Source organism: Neurospora tetraspora (genome assembly GCF_033439725.1).
Source record: "Neurospora tetraspora strain CBS 560.94 chromosome Unknown B0H65scaffold_9, whole genome shotgun sequence".
NCBI classification, from domain to species: Eukaryota; Fungi; Ascomycota; class Sordariomycetes; order Sordariales; family Sordariaceae; genus Neurospora; species Neurospora tetraspora.
In genome coordinates this window covers 1,415,242-1,434,614 of record NW_026944391.1, presented here as the reverse complement: position 1 = coordinate 1,434,614, position 19,373 = coordinate 1,415,242, and the positions used below count along the sequence as shown (strand labels likewise).

General features: G+C 48.9%; 8 protein-coding genes across 8 annotated transcripts; 4 read left to right on the top strand and 4 right to left on the bottom strand.

The window, feature by feature from the left end:
* Positions 1-2,658: 2,658 nt before the first annotated feature.
* B0H65DRAFT_503491 (glycoside hydrolase superfamily) lies at positions 2,659-3,905 on the bottom strand. Its single transcript, XM_062827877.1, has 2 exons — positions 3,698-3,905; positions 2,659-3,640 (listed from the first exon to the last, which is right to left on the bottom strand). Exons 1-2 carry the CDS (start codon positions 3,782-3,784, stop codon positions 2,792-2,794), a joined length of 936 nt encoding a protein of 311 aa, XP_062677202.1. The 5' UTR covers positions 3,785-3,905; the 3' UTR covers positions 2,659-2,791.
* A 1,781-nt stretch (positions 3,906-5,686) lies between these two features.
* Positions 5,687-6,043, top strand: B0H65DRAFT_446713 (uncharacterized protein; the record flags this gene model as incomplete). Its single annotated transcript, XM_062825811.1, has 1 exon — positions 5,687-6,043. The coding sequence occupies one exon, from the start codon at positions 5,687-5,689 to the stop codon at positions 6,041-6,043; it is 357 nt and encodes a 118-aa protein (XP_062677201.1).
* Positions 6,044-7,210: 1,167 nt separating this feature from the next.
* B0H65DRAFT_480693 (uncharacterized protein) lies at positions 7,211-7,696 on the top strand. The gene has a single exon (XM_062827597.1). It carries the CDS (start codon positions 7,346-7,348, stop codon positions 7,592-7,594), a length of 249 nt encoding a protein of 82 aa, XP_062677200.1. The 5' UTR covers positions 7,211-7,345; the 3' UTR covers positions 7,595-7,696.
* A 235-nt stretch (positions 7,697-7,931) lies between these two features.
* B0H65DRAFT_583459 (uncharacterized protein) lies at positions 7,932-8,422 on the top strand (the record flags this gene model as incomplete). Its single annotated transcript, XM_062830882.1, has 2 exons — positions 7,932-8,187; positions 8,289-8,422. 2 exons carry the CDS (start codon positions 7,932-7,934, stop codon positions 8,420-8,422), a joined length of 390 nt encoding a protein of 129 aa, XP_062677199.1.
* A 1,431-nt stretch (positions 8,423-9,853) lies between these two features.
* B0H65DRAFT_340428 (uncharacterized protein) lies at positions 9,854-10,484 on the top strand. Its single transcript, XM_062823632.1, has 2 exons — positions 9,854-9,979; positions 10,048-10,484. The coding sequence occupies exon 2, from the start codon at positions 10,116-10,118 to the stop codon at positions 10,416-10,418; it is 303 nt and encodes a 100-aa protein (XP_062677198.1). The 5' UTR covers positions 9,854-9,979; positions 10,048-10,115; the 3' UTR covers positions 10,419-10,484.
* Positions 10,485-11,408: 924 nt separating this feature from the next.
* On the bottom strand, positions 11,409-12,581 carry B0H65DRAFT_480690 (uncharacterized protein). Its single transcript, XM_062827596.1, has one exon. It carries the CDS (start codon positions 12,093-12,095, stop codon positions 11,451-11,453), a length of 645 nt encoding a protein of 214 aa, XP_062677197.1. The 5' UTR covers positions 12,096-12,581; the 3' UTR covers positions 11,409-11,450.
* Positions 12,582-14,884: 2,303 nt separating this feature from the next.
* Positions 14,885-15,265, bottom strand: B0H65DRAFT_435870 (uncharacterized protein; the record flags this gene model as incomplete). The annotated part of the gene is made up of 1 exon (XM_062825213.1): positions 14,885-15,265. One exon carries the CDS (start codon positions 15,263-15,265, stop codon positions 14,885-14,887), a length of 381 nt encoding a protein of 126 aa, XP_062677196.1.
* Positions 15,266-18,252: 2,987 nt separating this feature from the next.
* B0H65DRAFT_534304 (Rpp20 subunit of nuclear RNase MRP and P-domain-containing protein) lies at positions 18,253-19,299 on the bottom strand (the record flags this gene model as incomplete). The annotated part of the gene is made up of 2 exons (XM_062828998.1): positions 18,965-19,299; positions 18,253-18,845 (listed from the first exon to the last, which is right to left on the bottom strand). Exons 1-2 carry the CDS (start codon positions 19,032-19,034, stop codon positions 18,253-18,255), a joined length of 663 nt encoding a protein of 220 aa, XP_062677195.1. The 5' UTR covers positions 19,035-19,299.
* Between the last annotated feature and the right edge of the window lie 74 nt (positions 19,300-19,373).

Genomic DNA, 19,373 nt, shown 5'->3' with positions numbered 1-19,373 from the left:
TTTTAACTATATTAGCCTTGACTGCGTATAGTACTTTTTCTTCTTAGTTAAAACGTAATTATTCTTCAGCACGGGCAATAATTTTAATTATATTATTGAAAGAGATTATAGAGGTAATAATATTATTATTAATTTTACAGATAGGGAATAGATTGTAATTTTAAATGTAAATTATAACGAAGAGGCTATACTTCTTACTAAAATTTTAAAGAAATTTATGATTAAATAGGGGCGCTAATATTTTACACATTTTATTTAGTAAATATAAATTATCCGATAATTGCCGAAATTAATCCGTATAAATATAAACGTTGCTATTATTGATTGAAGTAAAATTTTACAATTCGTAATAAAGGCGTACGAAATTAGTAGACCCTTTGGGATAATAATACTTTTAAAAGATATTAAGAATTTATTTAACAGTTTCAGGTTTCTTAAAGGGTTCTATAGGATCCTCAATCAGTTTATAGCCTATAGAATAATAATAGTAAACGACGAGAGTAATATATTTAGATTAGAATTTGTACTAAATTTATAACCGGTCCTTGTAAACTTTATTATCCTTATCCTTCTTATATTTTAATTTAGTAGAGAATTCGACGAAGTCCCCTTTACTGGCTATTCGAATATAATTTGAAATATCCCTCTTCTAATGTATTTAATCGTTGGTATTATTAAATTTAGGGATATTATTAATTCTAGCGAATAAAAAACTTACGCTAAATATTATTAAATATAAATATTAAATAAAAAAGAATTTAGTAAAAATGTTATAGAATAATTGGGGGTAACGGAGGCGCTAGGGGAAATCCTACTAAAATTTACTAAATTGCTTATAGAATTTATCAAATTATTCTTAGATTATTTATAGAATTCTAAGAGTTAAAGGGCTTTTATAGATCGTTTATAGAATTTATAGAGTAGTTTTACAAATTGGATGCTTAAGGAGCCTAAATATTAAAACGCGAGCGGTTTAGGGGAATAATAATTATAAAATCCTAAAGATTAATAGAACTCGGTAGTAAAAATAATATAAAGGGGTTTAATAGGGTCGAAAATAGAAAATACAAAAATAATAATAATATGGACGTAAGTAATATCGGTTTCGTTAAACGTTCTTACATATAAAGATTATATATTTTTATACGAAATAAAGAAAATTACGGCAATTTAAATATTTATTAACCGTTGCGGGTGCGAAAGGCTAAGGCTGGAAATTATATTAGTACGAATATTATAATGCCGAAAATTACCGGGCCTTATTACTAGAAGTATTACGCCTGTCTAATAACGTTATACTATTATAGAAAATAGCCAGGGAATTTATATATTACAGTATCGAGAAAATAGATTTTATAAATCGGAAGTAAAGGGTAGGCTAAATTGGACCGTCGTTAATATAAAAACTAAGGCAATTTCGGTACATTTTCCGCTATAATAGCCGTAGCCCGAATTAATAAATAATAAGTTGCAATAAATCGAAGCCAACGAATTATAAGGTAGGCGGCGTCCAATACGTTTCTAATAATAATTATAATAAATATTTTTAATTAAAATTTAATTAAATGAATGATTTTTATTTACTTTGTAGCAATCGAAATAAATTTAACGAAAGATTATCTTCGATATATATCCAAAATTCAATTTTAGTAATATTAAATATTAAATATAAATTGAGCGGTTTTTATTACAAAATTCTCGTAAATTAATTTAATAAGGTAACCTTATATTAAACGCGGACGAATAATTATTTTAATAAAAACGTGTATTTTAATATAAATCCGTATCTTAGTATTTGGATACGGGATGCAAAATAGTTTATATACCCTCGATATAAAATAAATTCGATATATACGGGCTAAGTAATTATAGTATAGCGTTTCTAAATATCGCGAAATACTAGATTTAAACGCGTCGAATAAAGTAATATAAAAATAAAAAACTAGGGTAAGTAAATAATTTAATTTATTCGCGATGAGTACGCGTAATCCGGGTTTATAACCTATTGAAGTAGAAGATATAGAATAAAAATAAAGATAGGTAAAAGGCTTAGATTAAAGGAAAAAGAAGGGAGAAGGTAATGAACGTAAAGTTTACGAGCTTATATATATATAACCTATATAGGGAACGATAAGGAAACTACCGATATGGTTGATAAGGCTGGATGTCAGCCGTATTCAACTTCAACAAGATATGCAGAGAACGGAAGACTATCAGGGGTGATCGGTCAAGCCGCAAAAGTGGAAGTTTCCCCAGACCTCAGCCGCCAGTTGTATTGAAGTTATCGGGAGCAGATGTCCACTCACCTGCAATTACTCCACCGCTGTTCCATTCTGTTAACAAAAAAGCGTGAATCTACGGTAGGTACGTCCGGTTTGAGATGGAAGGAACGGATGTGCTTGTGCCTGTGGTTCATGAGCCTCACTGTAACTGAACAAACAGCTAGCCCCCCCTCTTTGCCGTCGGGATTAGGGCAGGCACAAACAAACAAACAAACCTTTACCGAGGGCACGTATTGGTAAACGGAGATTGCACTTAACTTCCCACATTCCATTTCTAAAATTCTCATTATCCAGATCATCGTTACGGCCGAGTTCCGGTCCGATGCTACCCAATCAGTCAACTGATATTACTGGGTCGAAACATCAGGGGCCTCAACATGCTTCTTGGCTCTTTTTCGCTTCCACCAAAAGACTAGGGCGCCGATGGCTAGAAGGGCAACGAGTGGGCCGGCGACGGCACCGGCTATCCAGGCTTTTGACCTTGACGAAGACACCGTCGCCCCCAATTGTCATCGGAAATTTTCCATAGACTGCTCCATTACCTCGTTCCCCTGCCCCATCACCACTCTGTAGTCAAAGCTCTTCCGCAGCTCAAACCAACTGATACTCTTCAAGCACGGATACGCACTCAAATCATCGCTCGCCATCGCCTTCAACCAGCTCTGCTTCAACGCAGCATCATCCGGCTTCGTCGCCGTCTCCGGAATCACAAAGTGCTTCTGGTACTTCTTCGCATACGCCTCATAGAACCCGCCATAGATGTTCCGGAAGTTGGCCGTCGTCTTGCTCGCATAGATGTCCATACCAACTATGTCGACATACTCCGGCCCGGGCCACCACTGCTCGTACAGATCCATGGTGTTCGCGTTGTTCGGGTTCCAAAACATCAAGCAGCCTTCGATGTCCTTCACCGCTGCGTGCACCGTTTGCCACGCTTTGATGAACTGCGTCGAGTTGCCGCGGTACGTACCCGGTTTAACGTACCAGTTCATCTCGTGCGCGAAGCGCAGCCAGACTTCGATGCCTTGGTCGGTGAATTGGCGGACAACGTTTGCGATGTCGGCGGCGATGGCGGGGGTGACTTCGTTGAAGGAGAGGCCGTTGGGCATGACGGCGGCGATGAGAGCGGCGCCGGTGCCCTTGATCTCGTCGAGGTGCTCAAGCAGTTGGTGTCCATCGTAGCCGGAGGGAGAGTTGATTTGCGAGAAGTAGGAGACCGTGGTGGCCTGGTAGCCGGTGGCCCGATTGATCATGGTGATGTTATCTCCGCGCTCGACGTCGGGATTCCAGCCCCAGTAGATGCCGTTACGGCCGCGCATGCCGAAGTGGTACGGCATGTCCATTGAGGAACATGGTTCCTGGTTTGTGTCAGTTTCAGGTCCGTCTCTTTGTTCGTGAGAAGTGTAATAACTCACTCTGAACCATAGCAGAGGATTTGTGGGAGGCATTGCCAGTGTCTCTTGACAGAGTACATTGAGAAGCAGTAACAATGGGAGGTACATCTTGCCGTTTGGTTGAATGTCCGACCTTCCCACGAACTGAAGGAAGTGGACAAAGTCTCGAGTCTTTAATCGTTTCAACAGCTCATTGTTCTCCACGTTCAACAAAACGAAGAAGCAAACGTGACCCCAAGAAGGGAAGCGGTGGGGGTTTGGAGGCTGAAGCAAAGAAAGCTGAAAACCCCATATATCTCCACTAGATCTGGGTGCTCACCGATAGGTGGAGATGAAGACGTGTCGATCCGCGCCCGATTCTGAATGTCGTCAGGCACTAGCGGGCCTGGATCGCCGACTAGCTCCAATCCCAGCCACTATCGAACAGGATTGGTCAATTGCATCCCACAAGACCGAAAAAGGCAGATTTGTCTCGGTGATGCGGTGTAATCTTCAGGTCGGTTTAAACATTCAAGCTTCTCCTCAACATGTTCGAGATGCCGCTCGAGTTACACGTCCTGCGGCCCTTGCAGTCATCTCAATGCGCGTTAAAGTACCGACAGCGTCGGAATGTCTTATCGCCGTTGATGACTCGCATGTGCCCGCCGTTTCTCTTCCAGAAGGATTCCGTGATGGAAATTCGATATGCCAAATCCGGTTCGTGATTGTCTATCAGCTGAAGCGGCTGAACCGAGTCTGGTTGCTTACCCCTGTTCAGGTACCGTTCAAACAAAGCCACAGCGTCATAGCTGGGGGAGAGTGTGATAAAGAACGTGGGATGTGCGATATGCACTCAATCTCTGCATTGCGGAAGTTTCAGTCCTTGAACGGCTAGTTGCCATGTTCGAGAGTGGTTGCATGATGCAGTGCTGCACATAAGCCAAGTCAGCTCGTTGGGAGGCAAGTCAAGTTGCCCGAAAGCCTGTTCAAGTTAATTCAAGTCCAGAAGCTGACTCGATTTGTTGTTTCTCCAAAGCACGGACATATATGTACTAAAATATCCCCGACTGTAGGTATCTGGAGGGGGGTGCATGTTGGTCTGGTACATGTATTGACGCAAGCAAGTTAACAAGCCAAGTCAAATCGGGGGTCAAAACAAGTCACGCACATGCTTATTTTTTACAAACAAGTTAAATTAGACCCCCGACTTGACTTGACTTGGCTTGTGTGCAGCACTGGCATGATGCAAGCATCGCTCTGTTGTGTCTGTGTCACGTACCGGGTCAAAGGTCTGTGTAATGCATCATCCAGTTTCCGTTCTAGAAGCACTGAGGATTGGACTTAAAACATCCTACAATAGAATATTGGACTGATGTTCTAAACGGGAAAACTGGCATTTGGAGTCTATCGTTTGCAGTTTGGTCAAGGCTCTTCGGTGTCGTTGTCAAATCCAAGTCTGGTATCGCCGGTGCGTCTGAAACCAGAAGTAGGGAACTTTCGCATATGAAATTGCCGTCTGCTGGTACTCGAGCAGTCACAACATGAAGGAATGACAAGAAGTTTGAAGTCAGCCATGTATGCCTCGTAAACATAACAGTTGGGTGTTGTGATGCATAACGTCAAAGTATCGGATAATGTCTGGGATATGTCAGTGTTTTCCACGTCAAGCAGTTTCCACTGAATGCTGGCCCTCTCATAGCAGACGCTTAAGCCCTTGAAGAGCAAGTTGCTCGTGCAACGAACTGTCAAGAGAAATTTCTCGGTCAAGGGCCATGCAGATTGTTTGAGAACCTATAGTTTGGCCTGTGGACCTTTTGTGATTTGAACCAAACCATGGAAATCATCGATCCAAAGCCTGCCAACATCGTAAGGGCTAGGACTGGAAGGGCAGCTTATAGCCCGTGGAATTGACGCATTGTTCTCTGTTCGAGACATTCGTTGAGGGCGACATACCTGTCCGCTTATAACTCAGGCTCGTGACTTCCTTTTACCACACAAAGAGCCTGGCAACCTACCTCTCTCTCCCTCTTCATGTCACCCTTTTGGCACACCTTCTTGAACCGGAACTTTCCCGATCCTCAAAACCCAACCATCAGAGAAAGAGAAACAACTTCTCCAGCATTCACAATGAGCTCCTACGGCAAACACGGTGCAGTCGGCGGCGGCTGCTGGTCATCAAGCGCATCCTCAACATCTGGTGCTTCAGGTACTTCTGGCTCCGGCAACGTCTCTGAGGGCATCATCTCCAACCCCTCTTCGGGAAGTAGTAGCTCTGGGGGCTCGACTACAACGGTTGGTGGCTCGACGACTAGTCAGGGGACTCAGGGTAGCAGCTGGGGCAGCAGTGGAAGCACCGGTAGCTCTAGTAGCGGTTCTAGCAAGAGGTAGAGCCTGGGTTCAAGGACAGGACTTGTTGGTGGGAAGGATGGTGTGACGGCCTTGGTTGGTACGTAGGTAGTGAGACGTCATGGATGATGGAATTAGCTGCTTTCTGCGTTAGCATGATCGGGAGGAATCAGAATGGAAATGAAGACCGCAGTGTTCATGACTGAAAAGACCATTGTGTCTGTGATGCCTACATTTGTGTTGTGTTGTCTGACATGTTTCATCCAAATATGGCCTTCGTGTCTTGATAACGCCGGCGCTATTTGTGGGGGCTTGAAGCCTTGAAGAGCACCTCCGGTTGTTTGAAGAAAGATAGATCATGATAAGGCATGAGCATCATGGTTCGACTTGACCCCGGACAAAGCCTTCAATCTTACCTCTAAGCTTGCCACCATCCCAAAGCACCGAACCATTAGCTTGTACCTTTGACGCATTAGCATTTGTCAATCGACAGGTTGAAGCACTTGTGTTCCATGCCGAGTCTCACGTCCGGCCGAAAGATCTATGTCTTCCGGCACCTGGAGCTTGAAACGTCAGCATAAAAGCTTCCTTCCGCGCACCACATCACTTTCCGTTTGAACCATCAACACCCCCAACCATCTTCTTCCACTCGCTCATCCACCAAAGTCTAATCCAATAAACGTTACTCACAGCAAAGTCACCTAGCAACCATTATCAGCACCATCAAAATGAGCTCCTCCGACACAAGCACATCCCTTGGCGGCAGCTGCTGCTCGACAACCCGTGGCAGCAGCTCCAGCACCAACTCTGGTAACAGCTCGGGCTCCTCCCAGGGCTTTGTCACGGTCTCTCCAGGTGTGGGAAGCGGTGGGAACACAACTGTTGGTGGGTCGACGACTAGTGGAGGTTCCGCGGGAGGAGGAAGCACCGCGGGTGGAAGTTCTAATGGTTCTAGTAGTAGATAGACTGTAAGAGGGTATAGATGTCGCAATCTACTGAGTGCACGATAACACGAGGGTAGATGAATGAAGTTAAGAATGCTTAAATTAGTTAAAGAGAAGAAAAGAAAAGAAAGGAAGGAATAGACAGTAGAGTCCATCCTTATATAGCTAGATACATGAGTTGGGGAAACGTGTTTAGATCGATATGCAATGCAGGAATATTGGTAGTGCATGCCGTCAATATTCAACAGTGGAAGACTTGTCTTTGCTGCGTAGATCGGTGGTTGACTTCCGTTACGTTGTCTTGGATCAAAAGGGGCAGTGTAGGCCATGCACACCATGAAAGGAACATGACGTAATGTGATGATGAGGTGGTGCGTTGAGTTGTGTTCGGTCGAAACAGATGGGATTAGCGTTGCGAGTGGCAGCTATTTCAGTATTAACATCAAGTGGTAGAAGTACCTATGATTGCATTTCATCGGAACAAAGTGAGGCTTGGGATGATGCATGTCTTTATCCTGCCTTCGTCGTGTTCGTGTTGGTGTTGGAATCCGGTCCGTCCGTTCGTGAAATGCACTTTCCTATCTCGTCCGTGAAGCAGAAGCTGTTGGTGCAGCATCGAAACCGTTCAGTCGTCCCTCCAGGGCTGTGATATCGTTTGCAATGCGTTTGGCCCACGTCTCCCTCTATTTATCATGTAAGGCCAAGAGAGCAAACCTTCAGTCCTGATCTTTCCAACGCCATCAACACCCGAACTCATCATTGGACCTGTCATCACCCACAGAACCAGCCAGATAAACCACTGTCAGTCGATTATGACCAAGGGTCAGACAAACATCGCGAGGGCACCTCAAGCGGCAATTTGTCTTGACGACATCCGAGCCTATAAGACTCGACCGCATCCCTCCCCAAAGAATCTCCCAGACCACCATAACAACCATCCACTCAACACCAACCCCCAACCCAACCAATAACCCAAAACCAGCACAATGAGCTCCAACAACTCTGGTTCCAGCTCCGGCGGCTACAACCTCACAGGCAGCTGCATCTCCACCACCCGCAACTCCGGCTCGGGCTCGGGCACCACCTCCGGCACCACCGGCGGTTCTTCTTCTTCCTCCTATAACTCTTCTACCTCCCGCCACGACAGCGGCTACGCCACGGGCGGCGGTTCAGCTTCCAGCTCTGGCGGCAGTAGTGCTGGGGGGTCTAGTGGGCATCAGGGTAGTGGGGGTAGTTTGGGGGGTAACTAGAGGGCCTTGAGAGGTTCGGGGGAGGGAGAGATGGAGAAAGATTCGAGGAGGGTGAAGTGTCTATGGGATATAGAGCTGTGTTGGGATAACCAGGTGTTAGACAGTCGAAATATGTGGGTATGGAAGCTGAAGTAGCGGGTCGTCTGCATAATACATTTTCCCTTCCAGACATCAAATTCTGCTGTGGTATGCGTGTTCCTACTGCATCTGCATTGAGATCAGGCTGAAGTTCTGTGATGGCGCCTGCTGTGGTCGGTAGATGTGCTACAAGGTAGTACCGAGTTCTGGAGAGATGCCCGGGGATCTCTGGACCGAGGATAAATGGACAGCTCTGCCGGCAGAAGCAAATCAGGCCGCAATGTTGCAGTGTTCCTGTGGCTCAGAGACTGAGTTGGAATGATGGTTCGTCCGTGGCTGGATGCCAAGGAGTCTATCTGCGATGCCTGAAGCATCGATGCTGACCCTGGTCGACATAGTTGGTGTGTTAGAAGGTTCGGGTGCGCGAGAAAGCAGTTGTGGGTGCAGTCATCGGCGTCTGCTTCATTCCAAACCCAAACCAAACCGGTGCAACATTCGGTCTCGAGTTGTGACATATCTCACCAGGAAAGCGCGCTAAACCCTTTCCGTGATTAACGGCGACTCTAAGTAGGGTGAGTGAGCACGATTATGGCCCAGCTCGAGTAATAGATGACGCGTGAATCACTCGACACTTGTTGAGTGTGAGGTATAAAGCCCAAACGGCTGCGCTCCTGGTTCTCTCCTCACTTCAGAACAGCACAACTTCACAACCTACCCACCATCGTATCCATAACCCACAACCGCTACAAAATGTCCAGCTACTTCTCCTCCTGCTGCGGCGGCAGCCGCACTTCCTCCTCTGGCACCGGTTCCGGTTCCGGTTCCGGTTCCGGCACGGGCTCTACCACCAACACCGGCTCCGGCACCGGCACCGGCGGCAACACAGGCGGTACTTCCGGCACTACTGGTGGTGGTTACGGCTCTAGCTCGACAACTACCGTCCAGAATCCTTCCCCCTCTACTACCGCGGTATCTTCTGGCACGGACAGGTCATGGAGTCTCAGTAGTTAGAGGTAGTGGTGAAGTAGTGCAAGAGTGTAGGGGTGGCGTTTTCGGTGCCGAACCTCTATGTTTGTTAGAGGAAGACGTGGAAGGCGAGACGGTGATGTTTGCCTCGGGATTGTTCGAGAGAAAGGTACGACGGAAAACGAGAAAAATGAAGAAGAGGGGTTTTCGTGCAAATTCGAAAGAAGCTGTGTTGTGGAAGGTCAGTTGGACGGATTGGAAAGAAGGAAATCAGAAGGAATGGTCGCAAACATGACGGACGTATGGAAGTTCATTGAGCCTCAACCGCTTGATTTGTCTCGTGTCAGTCATGCTTTGGTGACACATGTGTCCAATACCGGGAAAGGTTGCCTCAGGTGTGTTGATGCTGATGAGACCTAGACGAATGCCGTATCTTGGGACCTCAGGAGCACAAACCTCACGCGAGTCCCAACCTTATGGTCATGTCAAACTTGCAAGACCGGCAGAACAGAAGAGCGTAGAAGTTGTCGAGGCCACTTGGCACTGACAAACCATACCTACCTGTACCACCCACGACGTATGTCGAAGACGTGACCGTCGGACATGCTTACGCAAACATCATTCACTCGAGTATATAGCATCGCCTCACGGCCCCCATAACTCCCAACCGTCGGTTCATCATCAACCAGTCTCACCACTCCCTACACCTTCTGAACAGAAATCCAAGCAGTTAATTGCCCGTAAGCAATCCTGCTGAAGCCCCAAGCTTACCTCAATCCGGGCCCTCTGACGCTCACACTAACACCAGATCCTTTCCACACCACCCTCTCAAGCACAGACCGAAAATGGGCGTCCTCACTCCCCCCAAGACCAACGATGAGTACAAGACGAGGAAGGCTGGGGCTGGTACTTATGGAGGCACTTCCAAAGGAGGATCATCAGGTGGTTCTGGCGGCTCTGGCACCAGTGGTTCGGGCACCAGTGGTTCTGGCTCGGGTAATTCTGGCTCAAGCAGTGGCGGTCAAGGTACTTCTGGCTCTGGTTCTGGCTCTGGTTCCGGAAATAGTGGCGGTTCATCTGGTGGCAATTCGGGCTCGGGAAGTGGTGGTAAGGACTCGAAGTAATCTGGTGTCGGGTGCCTGGACACAGGTTAGGCGGGCAGGTGATGTGAAGTGGTGAGTAGAAGATGTGTGATTAGATGGTTCAGTCACTAGACAGGGCAGTGAATGAAGTGTATTGAGTTCAAGATGCGTCTTTTCGACTTGATGGGTTTCACTGTTCCCGTTTCCGTATTGCCGGTGTCATACCTCTTTAGAATGCAGTGCTGTTGGCGTCTTTCTCGTTCAAACCTCGTCCACAAGCCGCGGTCGTTTGGCTTAGAAGGTGCTTAGCTAGGGAAGAAGAACCCAAGAAGGGTGGAGAAAGGATGGCGTGCGTTTGGCCGTTGCTGAGGGTCTGGCCATGAAGAAGCATCCGTCGGCCAAGAGAATCGCACATTGAAGTTACCTTCGTACCAACGACGCGCTTGCATCAAACGCAGGCTTAGTTTGCCTCCGCTCCTTGTTGATTACCCTCGAGCAAGCAACCATCATGACCTCCGGTGATCTGGGGTCTGAAGACATCTCGTTGACTCGGTCGAGCCTGCCCACGGCCTGATACCCACAGCCCAAGGCAAACTCGCCTGAGCCGATCCGGACCGAAGTCCGAACAGCATATGGTCAAACAGACCCCCTGAAGAATCGAGGTCAAGACCACTTGGCGCTAGCAAACCTGCTGACCAACAACCTCGAAGACATCAACGACTGACCTCTGGTCCCATCTAGTCCCATCTGTCGCTCGCTGAAACGGCCGATTGTTCAACCCTGAACTCCTCCCACATTATGACATCCTCAACGCTCACTCGAAGCACGCAAAGACAAACGCCAACGCTACTCACTCGAATATGTAACCCACCTTCTCACCCTCCCAACTCCCAGCTTTCTTCACCATCCAACTCATCACTTCCACATCCTTCTCCCGCGCATCCAGACCACTAGTCCAGCTCCCAGTAGCAGTAAGCGTGCCCAGCACATAACATTTATCCTGCCAGCCACTGACTCCCTATCAGACCCTCAATTCACCCCAAACCCAACAACCACGACTCCCAACCTCAAATCCGAGCCCTTCCCCCCAAAGCCCAAGCAACAGAACCCCACCAAGACCAACACCAACTCAACCACCACAATGCCGGCCACCACTCACCACAACAACGACCGCATCGTCAACTCCAACAACAGCGATGATGCCACCAACGCCCCGAACGACGGCTCGCGCGGCTATCCCAAGACCATTGGGCCTGTTAAGCCGCCGCCGAAGCCTACCCGTGAGGGTGCCGAGGGTGGCGAGAGTTCTGAAATTTCGTGCCCTGGAAAGAAGAAGGAGTAGGACGGTGACGACGTGAACCGCGGGAACGACGGCGGGGACAGGGAGGAGGAGGGCGAGGGCGAGTGCTGGTGCTGGTGCCAGTAGGAATTGTGTCAGGGAGAGAGGAGACGTGAAAGATTGGAAGGCGAGTTGGAAAGGAAAGGAAAGCGGAAGTATAGGTAGGAATGGTGGAAGGGAAGGTTGATAACGGCCCGGGGAAACAGCGGAGTGAGACGAGTGGGGGAAGGAATAGGAAAAGGGAGTCTGACTCTGGCTGGACACATGACACAAGAGTTTAAGTCTTAAGAGAGAGAAATGAAATGCCTTGAGTTCATGACTTCCGCTGCACTTGCAGTCTGGGGCTGTGTGTCTGAGACATGCGTCCATTGTTCGCTTCTCCCAGCGTCCCAACGCCCAACGTCTGTGCAGTGCCAAGTGCTTGTCTTGTCTCATTCCTCCCCGAGCTCCCTTGGAATGCTGCGATGTTTGTTTTGTTTTGTTTTGTTTTGTTTTGTTTTGTTTTGTTTTGTTTTGTTTTGCTACCTTCCCACATTCGCGACAGTGTTATGGCTCGCTCGCTCGAGCGTATTGCGCCTCAGTCACGAACTCACGATAGCTTCGTTCCATGGTGGAAATACCCACATTGCTGTTGACCGTCAACAGGAATCTTCCTTGTAGAAAGCCGACTTCGGCCCCTCGGGACGCACGTTTCAGCATCGCCGGGTCCCCTACGGCATTGTTGTACTGCTTCACGCCCGGGAGTCATAGGGTCATGTCATCAAGTCGCGACGGAGAGCAAAGATTTTGAATGTTGTGGAAACAGCTTTAAGGCCCGTTCGCCGTGGTTGCCTTGGTCGCTTGTTGTGGACGGGGTACATATATAGATCCAATTTCGGTTGGTGTCGGTCAAATGTTGGATGATTTGACGTTGAATTGAGGTTTGCTCGGTTGGCGCGCCCGGGCCCGGAGGGATGGAAGAGGGGCGGGCGGTGTGGAACCGGAGAGGTTCTTCCGGCCGGGTGAGTGTTTGGTTTCTGTTAGTGAGATATGATGCGCTAACACTTTTGACCCGATAAGATGCGCATATTCTGTTAGGGGCTGTTGACGAGCGTAAATCTCAGTACTGATAGAGGTACCGGTAAACTCTGCCCTACCTACAGCGCTGCAACCACTGCGCCTCCCCCAGATCACCAATGCAGCTGCCCTGGCCGCTGTAAGTACCGGTACTTGCACCACTTCCTTTTTCAGTGCAAGACGGTAACTCCCGTCCGCTCAATGCTTGCGACCTGTCGATTTGCACGCCCGATCACCACCATCTTTCACCAGAAAAAGAAACTAAGCTTTTTGTGATTTCCTTTTTCCCTGCTGCTTGCTGCCCTGACACGTGCCCTGATAATCATGCAGATCAAAAGCAATTCTTGGGATGATTGCTCAATCGCGATCAACGCTGTCAGTCTCAATGTCATCTCCACAGACTTCCTTCCCTCCCTCTTTGACGGGCATCACAGAACACCTACACTGAACAAAGAGCTCGTCCTGTCCTGTCCTGTCATGTCCTTTCAAGAGAGCCTCACAAAGGACGGTCTGTTCCTGACAATTGCCTTTGAGCGGATTGACAATGAATGCTACGGGCCGCTGAGCTCATTGTCCTCCTATCAGCCGGAACAAGGGAAACAAGGACCTTGTTGTTGTTGATGAACACCTCATTATCGCACAATATCACAACATGCTATCGGTGACATTGCGGCCCACTTGGCATTGACGAGCGGGAAGGTTTGGGAGATTTGAGGTTTTTTGGGAAATTGCACCATGATTGCAAAGGGCAATTGTCTCAATTGCACTCATCTCATGGGAATCATCACATCATCTCCATCGTATGGTCGGATGACCGTCCTACTCTCGCCAAAACCACATCCGAGAAATACCTATCACCATATGTGCAAACCTCGAACCATCAGATACGAGACCCAGATATGATGCCAAAAACAGAACAGAGAGAATTTTGGAATTTGGAGGAGGAAAGATTCAGATTCGGGGTATATCAACTCAAGCAACGCCAGAAGCCTTTTCGCCAGTAAACACGCGTGAAACTCCTCCGGTCATACCAAAAACATACAAGTTTTTGATTTGATATCCTTCTTGCTACTCTTCCTTCTCATAAAACCTCCTCCACTTCCCTCCAAGTAATTCATCCTCAAGCTTCAAAGATCCCCTCCCTCCGTCCGCCCGCCACGCCAGCCTGCGTATCCAAAATCCGCTCTCTGGTTAAATCATATTCATTCCATATTCATCAACATGTGCCCAAAAAGTTAGAACCAAAGGTAAGTAACTTTCTCCCAACTCAAAAAACAACATCAAAAAAAAACGTTGGGTATCAATCTCGCAATAGCGCGAGAGTGCGGCCACATAGACCGCAGTAGAAAAGTAAGAGGATTAATGGGCACAAGTGCCCCAAAGTCCAGCCAGCAAAAAAAAAAAAAAAACCATTCTGCGCAAGTCCGTGTGTGTATGTCCCCTTTCCCCGTACGTGAAGTGAAGTAAAAGTGCACCGGCCCGAAACGCCGGCAGCGTCGTAGAAGTGCAAGTAAAACAAGAGGGGGTATCGAAAGTGGTAATTGGTCGTTGCATGGGTTCGTCGTGTTCGTTAACCGCAAGCGGTGAAAAAGTTATAAAATAAAAAAGGGTTTTGGGGGAAAGGGGGGAACAGAGGGGGCTTGACATAGGGAACTTGCGACAAAAGAAATGTGGTCTGTTTTTTTTTTTTTTGGTTTTTTTTTTTGCTGGAATGAACGAATTGAAGTATTAAAATGCAAAGCTTGTAGCCAGTAGAGTTGTAAGGCGGGTTCATCCCGAGAGGAAAAAAACCCAACTCTAAGGTGTGAAGAGGTGAAAGTATGAACAGTGGTGTGTTTGTGAAGACCAAAAAGGTGGTTTGTGGTGGTTGACTGCGACGACAAGCACATGGCAAGTGCCGAGTCAGAGGTGATGCGGCGTTGCATGCTCGCGCCAGTAAAGGCTGAGAGCACGCAGAAAACAAAAGAAAGAGCTGGGTGATGTTTCGCATCGAAGAGTTCGGGTGTTTGTGGCAGTGATGTAGTGTGTGTAGAACGGATCTTGTTGCTTGTGTCCATGTGTGACAATATGCTTCATCCGTCGGCCGCATTGTCGCCGACGGACTTGAGGAAGCTCCTCCTCTCCTCCCCTAGTTCATTGATCCAACCACGGTCCACGACACCACCACTTTAAAGCATCACAGCAGCAACCGCACCGGCCACCATGGCGACAGCAGCGTGCGACAGACCACCCATGCCACCGACAGCGGCGTTGGCCGACTCGGTAGGCGCCGCACTCACGGTGGCGGTAGGGGCATCAGCACCGGTGGTGATGGCGACGACGGGCGACAGCGTGGGCACGGAGAAGTGCGTGTTGGTGGTGGTGAAGACGACGGTGCTGTTGCCGTTGAAGGAAGTGACGGTGGACACCTGGGGTTTCGTCAAGGTGACGGTCTTGGTGAGGGTAGCATAGCTGGTCATGGTGGTGGTGGAGAGGTTGGGTTGCGCGCTGGCGGTGGCCATGAGTGGGAGGGCGGCAAGGACCGCGAGGATGGAGGTGGTGAACTGCATTTTGTCTGATTTGTTTTGGAGATGGATTCCGTCTTTCTGCCTTTTTCCTGGTTGCGATTGAAGCTCTTTTTGATATTTCCCTTTCGCGCGCGAGTGTCGGTACGGTAACGTAGGGTGTGTATGAAAGTATCGGTGAGATGTGTTTGTCTGTTGTTTGCGACTGAATTGACGATTTACGACGACAGGTATTCGTGACTCGTAATGTTAAAGAATGACTGGCCTGAACACTTCAAGTATTCAAAGGGCGGAGAGATGTTTTGATTGCTCTTGAAGAGTATATAATAGGACTTTGCCAACGAAGCCTGTGGGTGAGCAGATGATAAAGTAAGAAAGTGGAAAGAGGGAAAAGGGAGGGGGCAGCATGGGTTCAAGAGGAGAAAAGAGATTGTCTGGATCCATGCTGAGTCTGGGGTCGGTCAACTAGGCGACGACTAGGTGCCGGTATGGGAATGGCGCACATTGTTGCGAAATTGCCTTTGTTGACGCCAAGCCCACTTTGACTTTTGGGCAACCACAATGCAGGAACCGCTTTGTCGGTGGTGGGTTCTTTTGGGGATTCTGATTGGTTGGACTCCAACAGACCGTCTGTTCTTGCAAGTACTCGGTACCACCAAGACAGGCACCCTCACCAGCCAAGACGGTGCAAAAGTCACCTCGCGCGGCAGGTATCAGGCACCTCATTTCCAAGGAAAAGCTTGCAGGAAATTGCGCTTTTCTTTAGCGTCTGTTGAACTCTTGCTTCCCCAGAATTTCTGACTTTTCCGACTCTTTTGAGACGAACATGGTCCGTGGGCGAGGGTGTTTCGGGCACTTGGTTTCGGGCCTACATCCCGGGCTGAATGGGAGGTTTATTGAAACCACACTGGCGTCGTGTGAAAAAGGATGCAACTATTTGCGCTTTGTGTTTACGCGAAAGGAGGAATGCGCCAATGTGGCCGTGCAATGGGCGGCGTTTCTTCGCATTGTTGACATCGTGAGAGTTCTGGATTCCAGGCTTCAATTTGCCAACTTTTGGCCGACGAGAGGCTCGATGTTTGTCACGCACCGTTTATCGCTGATCCCACCTTACAACATCAGGTCAGCAAATTATCACCGACAGAACCACATCCCCAACGCAATCCAGCGCAATCCACTGGTGACGACGTCGGTGGCGTGAGTGGTTTGGGGGATTTTTTTTCACCTCGGACACCGCTAGCACCCAAAGTGTAATTTGCGCAATTTGGTCGGCGGCAGGGAGTTCCCGTCTGTGATTTGTTGCGTGGATTTCCTGGATTGCGCCCGTGGACTGGCGGCGTGATGCGGCGTGGGAATCGCTTCGCTTGTGAGTTCCTGCGTCCCAGTTGGGTAGTTGCCTCGTTGCCGTGTGCCCGTGTTGCCCGACCGCGATTTTTCATTGGTAGAAAGGACAAGGTGGACCGTGCGGGGAGAAAAGTCGGGAAGAGATGGTACCTGGCGCTAAACTGTTTCTGGCCGTCTCAATTCAACCTCTCAAATTGAGTTTGGACGGTGAAGAGCCTCTTGGATCCTCTTTGTCGCTGTTTTTGTTAAGATCTCCTGCTTATCGTCACTCATCGCCGAAAATCTGCGACCGTTTTGGAATCCTTGCTCCCCCCGGAACTCATCGGCTCATCCCTCATCGCATCCCCGACACATCAGAAAATCCACCCCGCGAGATTGGTTCAGACCCTTGTTGACGAAAAGCTTGTTCGACGCTGCTCGGGTTGGGCATCCGACATGTTGATCACAGTCAGCCTCGCCCGATTAAGACACATCAGATCGTGGGGAGATATTTGCGATTTTGCGGTGAGCGACGGGTGTAAGAGAAAACGAGTCATCGCCGGGAAATGAGAACATTTGATCGGGTACGCTCGCCTCCATTTGCTTCATGTTGACGTGCTTAGCGACCATGAGGCAATTGGCTGGATGGATGGAGCCTGGAAAGGAAGCCTGCAGCCTCAGAAACGTGGTCGCAGCTGGTCACACCATCATGGTCACCAAGTCCACCATGGAAACATCTCCTTTTTCCTTCATGTCCTGTTTTTGACACAAGCAAGCAGCAATGAGCCGGGGCCTGTCATCGTGGGTTTCTAGTAACACCGCTCACACCTTTACCCGACGAAGGTCGAACCCTTCACCTACCCACAACCGTTCTTCTCAATGCAGCATTCCGTGATACGAACCGATGCACGGTAAGGTGCATCACCGTAGAAAAGCCACCACCACGAAAACATTGTCGCGTCGTGGCAAAGGGAGACAGCATCATATCGACAGGCTTCTCGAAAGTCGAAACACGCCACGATCCAAAAGCCCTGCCATAGCTAGCCCTGTTATAGCTAATCCCGGTTCGCAGCTTGGTCTTCTTCCATGGTCCCATGAGCAGACGCCCGAAACTGCGAAACCGCCATCACGGTAAAAAGCCTCGGCGACCCAAGGCGGCCTGAAACACAGGCCGGAAAGAGCCGAACATGAAACCAACGGTGGCTTCGATTTGTCGTGAGAAGCGATCCGATTCGGCTAGCTATGCGAAATCTTTGGTCAAGTGGAAAAACCCTACCGGTTCACCGCTATATCTCCCTCGCTAATACCGAAAGCATGGTGAACGGATTATGCCGTTGTTGAATGCAGCAAGCAAACGCCAAGACGACGGAAATCTTTGGGCAAAACGCCTTGTAACAAACAGTGAATGGCTGATGGGTAAAACGACGATAGCTTCACCGAATACTTCGTGGTATCATTGCTGGGACCATAGCATCCCAAGCTGTATCAAAACTGCGCGGCGATCCTCCTCTTCAGAACCCAAGTCCACCGCTTGGCGACTGCCCTACCTAGAGGTAAGCAGGCCATCCAATGCTGTAAATCCATAACTCCATATCCCAAATGTGTTGGATATACTTGTAGAACTCAAACCTGAACTCCGTGGATGTTTCTTCCTGACCATCCCATCTCCTAAAACCCCGTTCTCCCGCTTCACGTCCAATTCCTCTTCATCAGGTCGCCCGCCACCGAACCCCCACCTCCACACAGCTAACAGCTCTCACCCTCGCCCCGCTCTCCTCCTCCTCCGCACTCCCATCCTCCCCACCATCTTCTTCTTCTGCCCTAACAACATCATCCACCCCCCTCACCGTCCTCGTCCTCAGCAACACCATCAGATCCCGTTCCCTCGTAAAGAAACACCCCACCTCCACCGCTTTCTGAATTGCCCTCCCCGTCGCGACGAGAACCACATCATCCAGCGCATCCTCCACCGGCCCCAGCCCATTTCCCCCTCCTTCTTTATTGCCCCCTCCTCCAGTCGTGTCAAGAGCAGCTATCCTCGCCGTCAAAGGCAAACCTTTTGTAGATTGTTGTCGCGAAAGCGAGGATCGAGACTCCAACCCCTTGCGCACGCGCTTGACGAGGGACATGAAGGGCGCCGAGGATGTGACTTTTATGATGAGCGTGTGAGGAGCGCGCGGTGGAGGGCGGAAGCCGTCGATGTCGGTTGGTATTGTGGAAAGAGTCGAGGAGCGGGAGGTGTTGGAGGAGGAGAGGCGGTGGGAGAGGGGGGCGGGAAGAGGACGTTTTTGGATGCGGGAGCCTGAGGATGAGAAGATAGCGGGTTAGTACTTTTGTCAAGAGCAGTTGAGGAGCTGGAGAGGAGGGAAGGGAAGGGGGACACTGGGAAAGCGAATGGGACGAGGGGAAGGACACGCGTACCTTTGGGGATAGGTGGCATCTTTTGGTCTGGCCGGTTAGGCAGCGGTTTGGGCGTTGTTGATGCCTCCATGGTGGCTGGCTGGGCTGAGGAGACTTTGCGCGACGCGATTCCAGAGTGTCGAGTTGGAAATCTGGAATTGAGAATCGAGAGCTGCCTAGGTTGGGCCTGGTGCGCCGGCTGTCTTTTTATGCTTGGATTGCTCAAGGTTTTGCGCAGGTCGTATAATTGATCAAGGGATATGTAGTCTTTTGGGTGATGAATTGGTGAAGTGCAACTGGGCGTTTGAATGTTCGTTGGTGATTGTAAACAAGGTGGCCAAACGGGTGTTGCGCCGGGACAAATGCTGAATCAAGAAACTGAACAGTTAAGATTCAAGAGGGTGGGGTCACTTACAACCCCAGATTCTCT